Source organism: Candoia aspera, chromosome 2, assembly GCF_035149785.1.
Source record: "Candoia aspera isolate rCanAsp1 chromosome 2, rCanAsp1.hap2, whole genome shotgun sequence".
In the NCBI taxonomy this organism is placed as follows: Eukaryota; Metazoa; Chordata; class Lepidosauria; order Squamata; family Boidae; genus Candoia; species Candoia aspera.
Window position 1 is genome coordinate 57,897,110 of NC_086154.1, and position 12,105 is coordinate 57,909,214.

The 12,105-nt window shown below is 42.8% G+C and overlaps 1 protein-coding gene across 1 annotated transcript in view; it reads right to left on the minus strand.

The window, feature by feature from the left end:
* TWF2 (twinfilin actin binding protein 2) overlaps positions 1-6,889 on the minus strand; it is a 58,791-nt gene extending 51,902 nt beyond the window's left edge. Inside the window, exon 1 of the mRNA XM_063291910.1 lies at positions 6,755-6,889. Within this exon, the coding sequence (XP_063147980.1) occupies positions 6,755-6,779 (25 nt within the window). The 5' untranslated portion in view covers positions 6,780-6,889. The remainder of the gene's footprint in view (positions 1-6,754) is intronic.
* Between the last annotated feature and the right edge of the window lie 5,216 nt (positions 6,890-12,105).

Genomic DNA, 12,105 nt, shown 5'->3' on the forward strand with positions numbered 1-12,105 from the left:
TAATCCCTGAGAACAAACCCAGTAGATTATAATCAAGAACAGAAGGCGAAGAGTTTTAAGAAGATTTTCACAAGCATGTAATGAAAAGTAAAGAAAGCTACACAGTGCTCTAATATAATGTAATGATACACCCTTGCACATAAAAGTTATACTAAGAATTAAACTGTCTGGGTATAATTATTTTTAGAGCCTACCCTACAGCAAAGAATGATTCTTCTAATCAATGCAATTAGGTATAGAACTAGAACAAGATAGTTATGCTTGGTTAATTTAGAAAGAAACTAATGTCATTCTGTGGATTTCTCTTGAGGGACCCAAGGGCTAGGTGGAATAAGATGGACAGTGTATTAAAAAAAACCCCAAAATATTTAGAAGATGGCAGAGTTACTGCATGTGTATCCTTCCTTCAATTTTACATTTTATTTGTAGAGGTTTGGGACCACTATTTATCCAACACCATGATTCTGATGGATTACCACTGTAAAATTGCAGGTTTTTTGGGAATTAAAAGGTGGGATGACCTGGTATAAATGTGTGAATAACCACAACAAATATACTGTAAATCATGGTTCTCAGTGTGGGCCATATGCCCCCCCCCAGGTGGCCATGTCATATTCTAGGGGGTCATCCAAACTTAACTGCCAGGCTGTATGATCAATTTATCATAATCCTCACATAAAAGTCTCTATGCAAATTTCAGCAGCATAAATATTGAAAATTACTAGAGTTTACAGTAACTATCTTAACCATGACTATGAGGGGGTCACAAAGGTAAATGAGGCTCTGAAGGGGGCCATGAGCAAAAGAAGGCTGAGAACCCCTGTTCGAAATGACTGTGCCATGGAACAATTTTCTCAGAACCAAGGAGAGACAAGGCAAACGCTAGATTTATCCAAGGCAGTGACCATGGACTAATAGAAAAGAGTGAGTACAGTAGAAAGCTATTACATTTTGCTTGTATGCAAGTGGGAACTCCCTCATTACACTTATCCTTAACAGAGGCACATTCGACCACAAAAGTGAAGGATTGATGAAAAGGAGAGTGAAAAAAGATTTACTTCAAGAAACAGAAAGCTTTTCCTATTGAGGAGAAGAAAGAGAAGTATAAACTCTGACAGAAAATAGTGTAAGGTGATTGTGTGTGTGTGTGTATACCTTCGAGTTGTTGTTGACTCCTGACAACTGCTGGGACAAGTCCCTGCAGTTTTCTTGGCAAGATTTTGGAAGTGGTTTGCCATTGCCTGCTTCCTAGGGCTGAGAGAGAGGGACTGGCCCAAGGTTACCCAGCTGGCTTTGTGCCGAAGGCAGGACTAGAATTCAGTCTCCCAGTTTCTAGCCTGGTGTCTTAATCATTTGTAATGGTATGTGGGAATGACCTTGGGAGACAGGCGGGACAGATGCTACCTAGGGAACAATCAAATAAAAGGGGTGGGGAGCCCACAGCTGCATAATGGGCAGAGTAAGAAACTCAGAAAGGAGCTTCCCTAACTTATCAGGCTGTAAAAGAGACAGTGGGAGATTTGTACTTCCAGACTTGCAAGATTCTGCTAATGTAGCCTTACAATAAAGTAGAATTAGCTCATCTGGTTGTGTTTCCTGTCTGGTGTAGCTGGGAAGGCTGACAGCATTACATCAAACTGGCTCTCGAGGTGATAATAAGGAATTAAAAACAAAGAGTACATGGCAAAAAACCCTAAGGGAAACAGTAAGAACTTTATTTCAATTTTAGGGAAAAATCAGCCAACTAGATCTTTTGATTGCTTGATTACATGACATCAAGTTGGTGTTCAGTCTTACTGATCACACTGACAGATTTTTCTCCATGACAATCTGTCCCTAATCTAGTCCTTCAGGTCTTCCAACAGTGCAACCATCCCCACTGTAACTGTAACCCATCTTGCTGCTGGTTGTCCTCTTCTTCTCTTTCCTTCTATCTTTCCCAGCATCATAGCCTTCTCCAGAGAGTTGAGTCTTTGCACAATGTGCCCAAAGTAGGATGAGCCTGTTCATTTGTGCCTCAAGCAAGAACTCTGGGTTGATTTGTTCAATGATCCATTTGTTTGTTGTTTATAGTATTCTCAGGAGTCTTCTCCAAAACCAAATTTCAAAAGGGTTAATACTCTGTCTATCCTGCTTCTTCAAAGTCTCACTCTGACTTCCATAGAGTGTCCCAAGGAATACTTTTGCTTGTACTATTTTGATCTTTGTAGGTATAGACACATCATGGCATCTGAATATCTTTTTCAAGTCCTTCATGGCTGCTCTACCAAGTGCCAGTCTGCAGCATATTTCTTGACTGCTTGTTCCTTTACTGTGGATGACTGATCCTAAAAAGAAGCTATCTACCGCTTCAATATCTTCATTGTCAATACTACGGCTGGTTGTAGTACCTGTTGTAATACCTGTTGTCATTGTCTTCTTTATATTTAATTTCAGTCCCATTTTTTTCAATGTGCTCCTTGATTTTCATTACTAGAGCTTGCAGATCTTTGCATTTTATCTATTAGTGTAGTAGCCTCAGCATTGCACAGGTTATTGATTTTTTTCCTCCAGTTTTAAAACCATGGTCATTTTCTTTCAGTCTAGCTGCCCTTGATATACTCAGCATTACAGTAGGATGACTAAATAAGGGGTGAGGTAGCAAATGAGTCTTACTCCTTTGCCAACCTGGAGCCAGTCTGTTTCGCCATGTTCTGTCTGAGCTTCCTGACCTGTATTAGGTTTTGTATGAGGACAATGAGATGCTCTGGGATTCCCATTTTTCCAAGCACATTCCACAGCTTGATGCGACTGACATAATTGAAAGCCCTTCTATAATTAAGGAAGCACATGCTGACTTCTTTTTGGTATTCTTTGGCTTTTTACAAAATGGCTGCCAGGCATAGCTTCTCAAACACTACCCAGGATGCTCTCTACCACCCCATCTTATCTATGTCTTCTGGGGGACAGATGAGCACAATTCTAGACAAAGCACCAATGCAGCCAACTACCATTTTTACTTTCTATGATTATCTATATGGCTTACATGAAGTCTTAAATTATTATAAACAAAGGGTGCCCTCTGCAGTATGCCAGCTTCTCATTTATTAATCAAATCCAATGGAAAAAGAAAACCAGGACTGGTGCAGCAGGTAGTCTGGGTCATGCCAATGTGCCTTGTCGGTGACCTACTAATGCCCATGCACATCACGGAATCAACTCTCTAAACCTATTTAGGCTAGTGCCACATAAAGATATGTTCAGGTTTCAGCATACACAGCAACTACACACAACAGAAAAACCTGTCATAATCTATTGTGATCCCTGAAGTCAAAATAGTTACCAGTAATAATCTTCTATGTGCAATTCATGGTGCTGAATATTACCTTTAAAGCCCTAAATAGATTAGGACCTAGATATTGTGGAGACCTCCTGTTCCACACGGAATCTACCCATCCAGGGAACTCTGTGATGGAGGGCATGTTACAGGTCCTACTTCCTAGGGATGTAAGGGGCTGGGAGAGAGTCCCCTCCACTGAAACAGCTTACTCCTGGAGAAATGGAAGGCCCCATCCCTGTTATTGTATCTGAAGGCTGTTTGAAGCTTCTGACAAAGGAGGGGACTTGTAATTAGCTGCTCCCAGGCTTGAAAGGCGGCACCAGGTAGATGGAAGGTCCACATGTATAATTCGATGTTTTGCTGTTATTATTTTGTGTTATGTTATTGATTACAGTATGTCGTTATTGCTTATAATTTTCATCCTAATTATTAGAACTGGAAACAGTGAGCCGATTAGAGGACTGAAATGGCATAAAAACCCAGGTGAATAACGAATGGCAGATCAGGGATGAGCAAGCCAAGCACAAGTAACACAGCTGAAAATAAAGTCCACAGGACAAAAACTGCATACTACTGTAGCATAGTTCTTCCCAACATACAGATACACACACAACACTTCCATTGTACTGTTAAATCAGCTGCAAAGACACTATCTGCATAATCTTCAATATTAATTCACATTAGAATATTTATTTATTTATTTATAATCCCACCTTTATTATTTTTATAAATAACTCAAGGCGGCGAACGTTCCTAATACTACTACCTCCTCCTATTTTCCCTACAACAACAACCCTGTGAGGTGGGTTGGGCCTAGAGAGAGAGACTGGCCAAAGGTCACCCAGCCGGCTTTCATGCATAAGGCGGGACTAGAACTTACAGTCTCCTGGTTTCTAGCCCAGCACCTTAACCACTAGACCAAACTGGTTATTGATAATCAAACATAACCACTTAGTAACCACAATGAACTGGCACAATGAACAGTCCTGGATTAGAAATAGGGATAGAGGTCCAAATTCATATCCCAACTCAGCCACAAAACTTACCAGGTGACTATAGACCAGCCACTGCTTTTCAGCCAAACCTACCCCAGTGGGTTGATGTGTAGATAACATAATGGGAGACAAAAAATATGAATATATGAGATCCTTGGAAGAATGTTGGGATAAAAATATTATTTAAATGTGTATGTTCCATTGTGATGGAAGCAGCTATATGTCTCCATACATTTTTACCTGCTAATTTATGAATAGGCCTTAAATTGCTACTACTGTAACCTTGCTTGCCAAATCTACCTTAACTGAAAGGGAGTTGCTTAAAATAGCTGAACTTTACAGTATCAAATCTAAGCAGCCTAGAAAATTGTACATATAAGCATAATTGTTGCTAATGAAGCTTAGAAAGCTATCAGTATCCATCAGATTGTTCCTCCAGAGAAAATGCAGGTGTGGTATTCACCCAGGCATTCAGTCACTCCAGCATCTAACTTAGTTCAAATATATAGCACAGAAATATTGCTGCTTTTACAAGTCCTGAGCACCACCACTCACTGGGAACCCAGCACAGATTTTAGAGCCATAATTTTGCAATTATACAACAGTGCTAAAAATTACTGTGGAGATTTGAACCACGCAAGAAATTGAATTCATGAGATTAAAAGGTGGGATATATTATGCTAGACAGAGCCAGTTTGGTGCAGTAGTTAAGACAACAGGCTAGACCATGAGTTCTAGTCCTGCCTTAGGCACAAAGCCAACGGGGTTACCCTGGGCCAGTCACTCCCTCTCAGCCCTGGGAAGAAGACAATGGCAAATCACTTCCGAAATCTTGGCAAGAAAACTGCAGGGACTTGTTCAGGCAGTCACCAGGAGTCAAGAATGACTTGAAGGCACCCCAAAAAAAAAGGTAGATGTGTCTTTGGAGGCTGTTCACTGGTTGCTGTCGAGACATTTTCCTGGTTTCCAAACACAGTTTTTGCAACTCAGTTTCATCCTGTTGCATCAAATTGCACCTTCACTGCTTTACCATCAGTCTGTCACTCTTTTGGGTTATAACAGTTTATGTAGATTTACTGTTGAATGTAATGCACTTAAAATTAGCAGCATGCAAGACCTCCAGCTACTGAAAAAATGCTAAGAGGTTGAATTAGCTATTAATACTGGCATTAGACTAGGCCTCATACGTATTTCTATAGCCTGACATCGTCTCTGAAAATTCATGATGAGCTGATAAAGCAAGATAAGGACATACAGGGTTTCTGCGGAGGGGGATGCAGAATGGGCCAATTCTAGTTACCACTATTTGATTTGTACAGCTGATACATGCTAACCCACCCTGTATCATTTACTATAGTGATACAGTCTTATTCTGACAGCTTTCCAAGTCAAATCTTTAATCATGGTTACTTCTTGTAGCACAGTAATCCTGTGATGCATTTCAGCAAAATCCTAGCATGCAGAAAGACTATGATAGGATTTAGCCTTTGGATGCTAAAGATACAAGGAAGCAGAGTCATACTGTAAAGCCAAAGGTGGGGGAAATGGCTCCGGCAATTATGATTCACGCTGCAGAGCCAAACATGTTATGCGATTACACAGCAGCGACGGAATAGGCTGCCACATCTCAGATCCATTGCAGAGCTGAGAAATGCGAGTACCCACGATATCCCTTCAGGCAACTGCGCCCAGAGACATAAAATGAAAGCAACTGTTTTTTACAAGAAGGAACCTTCTGTACGGATCCGAAATGTACACGTAAAAGAGAAAATAAAAATAAAATCATTACCGAGCACCAATAATTTACAAGAGCAATCCAGAGTAGATATCGCAGGCCAGCAAGGATCACTGCGCTCAACGCTTGCTTGGAAATCCGGATGAGCAAGGACTAAGCAGATGATGCCTCTTTTACCTTCAAATGAACTGTGTAGACAAGCCGCTGAATAAACGGATACTTGCCGGTGACTATCATATAAGAAGAAATACGGGGCGCAGTGGGGCATCCTTAGCAATTACGGCCACGCACACAACACCGAGCGAGATTTCTAGGAATTACTTTTCATTGTAAAGAAGCTCCCCTCGGGACGCGAGAGGTGCCTCCTTGCTTCAAAAGCCTCCCATCTCCACCGCACAGGCAGATGGGTCAAAACGCCGGGCGGGAAAGATCAAGAGAATCAGCCGGGAGGAAGAGCCGTCTGAACGCCCGAGGCCGAGTTACGTATCAGAGCCACTTCTCACCGGCCCCAGAGAGGAAGCGGGGCCGGAGGGCAGCAGAATGGAGGCTTGCGTGAGAGGACAGCCGCCAGGGCAAAGCGAGGGAACAGGCATGAATGGGCAGCAGCGCCTTGGGCGGGCCGCTCGTTACAGGCTTCGGAGCGAACTGCTCTGGGGGGGCACAAACGGGGTGACAGCGGCCACCCGGGGCTCCCCGCTTTCCTACCGTGGATGCCAGTCTGGTGAGTCATGGCTCTGCCGCTGCTCCGCTTCACCAGAATCCAGCTCAGCCCGTCTCTGCCTCTCGCGCAGGAAACGGGTTGGTTTCAGCACCGCCTGCTTCCGGGTTCCTGCTGACTGGAGCTGGCGGGGCTTGGAGAGAGCCGCCCGCAGGGAAGGCCGAGTGTGTCGCCAAGCGAGCGGCGCAGCAGGATGAGGGGCGGCGCTGGAGCAAGGCCTCCATTCATTGCAGTCGTCCCCAGACCTGGAGCAAGAGCTCCGCCGCGTGGGGACCAGCGAGGGAGACGCGCTTCCGCGTGGAGCATAGTCCCTGGCAACGCATTTCGGGGTTCTGGTCTGTGTGGAAGAGTAACGTCTGCGCAACGAGTCAGGTCGCTTGAAGTAACGTGGCATGGAATGGCCGGGCCCTTCTGAGCTTCAGAAGAACAGTTTGCTGGAAGGGATATATAGTTAATATAAACAGAAGAGAAGGAAGAGGGGAGCTTGGAAAAGCCAGGCAGGGAAACTGTTGGTGATCCAACATTTCAAACTGGGTTCCTGTTAGGGCTGCCTTGTGCTGAGAATTTCGTAGCATCCATCCATCCATCTCCCTTCTCACCCCTGTGGGTGGTATGTGTCTTCCTCAACCTCGGGTCCCCTACCAGAGGCCTGGGAGTTTGAGGGTTCTGTGCAGTCTCTTAGCTGTTCCTAGCACTGCACTCTTCTAGACACAGAGCTCTGATGTTGCTCCTGGGATCTGTTGGAGCCACTCTCCCAGCTTGGGAGTCACAGTCTCGAGTGCTCCTACCACCACTGGGACCACCTTGGCTTTTACTTTCCACATCCTCTCTAGTTCCTCCTTCGGGCCCTGGTACTTCTCCAGCTTCTCATGCTCCTTCTTCCTGATGTTGCTGTCACTTGGCACCATTACAACTATCACCACCGCTGTCTTCTGGCCCTTGTCTACTACCACAATGTCTGGTTGATTGGCCACTACCTGCCTGTCTGTCTGGAAGTCCCACAGGATCTTAGCCCTGTTATTCTCCACGACCTTCTGTGGAACCTCCCATCTGGACTTGGGAGGGTCTGGCCCATACACTGTGCAGATGTTCCTGTACACAATGCCAGCTACATGGCTGTGCCGTTCAGTGTATGCTGTTCCTGCCTGCATCTTACACCCTGCCACTATGTGTTGGACTGTCTCTGAGGCCTCTCTGCATAGTCTGCACTTCAGGTCCTGCCTAGGACGCTCTCTCTCTATATATTTGCATTCTGTTTGGTGTAGTGGTTAAGGCACCAGGCTAGAAACTGAGGGGCTATGAGTTCTACTCTCGAGTCTCACCTTGGACACAAAGCCAGCGTGGGCCAGTCACTATCTTTCAGCCCTAGGAAGGAGGTAATGGTGAACCAATTCCAAAATATTGCCAAGAAAACTGCAGGGACTTGTCCATGCAGTGACCAGGAGTCAAGACTGACTTGAAGGCGCACACACACACTTGATGAAAAAGTCCTGCCTGCCTGCCTGCCTGCCTTTCGAAAGAGTCAGATATTTCAATGAAATTCTCATGCATGTCTGTGGAGTTCCAGACCTACTTTAGAGGCCAAAAAATGTGGCTGTGATTGCACCATACACCAACAAATTAACCAACCACATCTTAGTATAGTCAGTTGTGGGAATCTAGCCTCTGAGGTTCATGTATGGTACACTGTTTCCTTTGAACCAAGTCATGGAATTAATTGAGGAAATAGTGGTTAAATTAACTATGGCCTGTTGTGCAAACACAGCCTGTACATGAGGTTTTGCCTTTCACTGAACAATTGATTTAGCTATACACCCCGTTTGGTTTCCCTGCTTCCTATAGATCTCCAGGAAAATGTCATGAAATGTTCACCTGGAGCTTTTTCAGATCTAGAAACAGGGATAACCTGGGATGCTGCGAACAGTTGGAGAGGGATATAGTAGAACACACCCTCTGCAGAATAGAGCCACCTATAGGCATAATCAAAAGGCACTGAGAATCAGCCTGATAGTAAGGCAGAAAAAAAGAAGCCTCTTTTTCAGTTTTAACAATTGGGAGGAAATTGGGAGATCAACTTCAGCTTGGGATAGGTTCTTCAGTTAAAAGATCAGTAGGACGTGCGTTTGCAAAACAGCTGCTTTGCCTATTGTGCTACAGTATTGCCCTGCAATGCATACACGTGGGCTGTGTGATATAAAGCATAGTCCAAGGTGCACTACCTGTTTTGGGGAATGAGGTTATCTACCATAGCAGTACGTGCTGGCAGCGATGGGTGCAGTGGAGGCTACAACCAGCCCTTCCTATGGTCCCTGTATTCCCCCCAAACTTCTTCACCCCCCAAACTGTTCCCCATCTTCCAAAGACTCTGTCCAATGTCTGCTTGTCACTGATTTAGTTGTTTTTCTCCTGGTTACTTTCTTCCTGAACATCACTAACTGTGACGACTAGCAAGGCAGCTAGCCTCACGGGGTTAAGTGAGGCTGTGTTGCAAAGGCCAAGCCCCAGGGAGAGTAAGGAGCAACAGGGTAGCTGCAAGGGCAAATGATATTTGTCGTATCTGTCCTGTTTTTTTTGTTTTCAGACTTTCTGTTGGAGTCACTGATAAACAGTGGTAATGTATATTCACAATTTACTTGGGCCAGGTAGTTTTTGAAAAGACGGTATCTAAATCTTTTTGGAAGGTCCTGAAGACATGGTTCTGTCATTGGGCCTGGAGGCCCCAGGCCAATACGGAGCTGATTAAATGGCTAGTTTAGAGTATGTTTGTTTCTGCCACTGGGTGTTTTATTGGTTTTTAATCTTGTAAGCCACCCAGAGTCACTATGTGAGAGTTGGGCGGCCATATACTTCTGCTTAATAAATAAATAAATAATAAAGACAGTGAGTTAAGTAAAGGTTTATTTAAGTAACGTTCTTCAAGGGTGCACTTAAAAACACTCTCTCTCTGCTAGCCCTATTTTCTCTCCCTCCCACTCCCCCAAATGTTGCAACTGTTATTAGAATGAGTATGGCTGTAATAATAAGAGAGTGGTTAGTCTTGTTCAGGTGTGTGTGTGCGTGCGCGTTTGCAGTTTGGGAGTTTGTTGTATTCTCTACTTTTATGGGTAACTCAAAAAGAAATATGCTATAAAGGCTGGAAATTACAGAACAGTGGAATAAAATTACGTGTAATAAAAAGAGAACATTCTTTGGGTGGAGTGGAAGCTTCCAAGCAGCCCAATTTTATATGTTTTTCTTTTTCTTTTTTCCAGCGACAGTGCTTTAGAACTCATATCTTATGCATATCTCTCAGTAGATTTATATCTCGTGTTTTTCCAGAAATGGTATTTTTGGTTAGCAGGTAGATTTGCTCAACAGAAAGAAGACATATAAAAAGAAACTCTACAGTTAGAAGTATAACTTTCGCCAGAAGCACAGGCCCTCTGGTAATTCTTTCTGTGTTTATTGTCTCTAATGGGCAAGAGATGTATAGATGCAGAAAGCCAGTGCATGCAAAGCTGACTAAAAAAAAAATGACTTCATCTTACAAAGAGGTTTCACAGAGGGTTTAGTGGCTTTTTCACGGGAATCATTCGGATGTCAATTTCTTCTATATGAAGTAGTCTTTCCTTTGGGAAGAATTTTTTTTTTGTAACGAATAATTGGTTTGCTTCTTCATAACTTAAAGATGCTTTAATGGGTACTTCTGTTTAACTAGGAAATTTTGCATAAGTGACTGCATGTTCAGTGTTCAGATGTTACTAAACAGATTAAGAGATATATAAGACAGTTATTTTTCTGTTCTCCAGTCTCTGAAGCTCTAGGTCAGTATCTTGCTGATACTGAGTCCTATTTTCATTCTGTCTTGAATACCAATGTAGCTTGGTTCTCAACACACTTAAGTTATAATATGGTTTAGCTGAGTTTTCATGGAATCAGAGTTGGAAATGACCATAGCGGTCATCTTGTCTAACCCCCTGCTCAATGTAGGATCCATCAGAGCACTGGTTCTCAAACATTTTGGTCTCAGGACCCCTTTACATTCTTAAAAATGATTGAGGACCCCAAAGAGCTTTAATTTATGTGAGATCTATCCATCCATCCATCCATCCATCCATCCATCCATCCATGCTTTTGAATCAATGTTGATTCCTGGTGACTGTCTGGACGAGTCCCTGCAGTTTTCTTGGCAATATTTCAGAAGTGGCTTGCCCTTGCCTCCTTCCTAGGGCTGAGAGAGTGACTGGCCCAAGGTCACCCAGTGGCTTTGTGACTAAAGCAGGACTAGAACTCATGGTCCTCCAGTTTCTAGCCTGATGCCTTAACCACTACACCAAACGGGCTCTCCTATCTGTATCGGAAATTAAAATTGAGAAATATTTTAGAACCACTGCACTAGAGCATCTCTGATAGATGACCTATTCAGTCTCTCTGCAAAGAGCAGCTTCTGTTTGAAGACGACTAGAATGTTGTGTGAATCCAGTAATAGCAGTTTGTTCAGTGAACAAGGTTAAAACCTTGGCTTTAGGCAATATAGGAACCAGCCTGTATGTACTGGAAAGTATACTGGAAATAAATTATGCTTAGAGTAAATAATATGTATCAGATATATTGTATTTCATTAAAAAAAACAGGGTCACATTAATTATTCAGATTTCTGCCACGTTTAGATAGATCATTTAATGATATTAAATCTGTTCAAAGGCATTTCCTGATTTCTTTTTCTGGACTTTACCTAAAGTTTTCCTTTAGTGTTCTGTTGCCATCTAGTGGACTTTCAGATTTGGCTTTTTTTTTTTTACTGTAACAGATAGAAGGTACCTCTTTTTGCAGTAGGTGTGCGAATCAAACAAGCTCTGATGAAATTCCAAAATTCAAAGATGGCAAGATTTATTTTTATTTATTTATTTTATAAATTTATTCACTGCCCATCTCTCCCCCACGGGGGGACTCTGGGCGGCCTACAATAAAACAGGATTAAAATTCAAAACCATTCCAATACAAAATACAATAAAAATACAAATATAAGATTCCATTTGACTTCAAAATTTGAGATTTATAAGCAACAAGATTTGTTTTAATAAATGGTTTGGCAATAGGTTACAGAGACAAGGTGCGGAAGGACCCTGCATCAACCTCCTGAAATCAAGATACAGAAATGCTACAGCTACCATCCACATAAAGACTACCATCATCGATATACAAAGGTCAACAAAGTGATCCAATTTCACTGAAACGATTGTCAGCAAAGTCTAGAAGTAATATTCAAATGACCGAACTGGTCCAAAGTAAGAAATAAGTTAACAGTAAATGCCTTAACCACCTATGTTTTGTCAAAAAGATATTGGGGGTTTTTTTT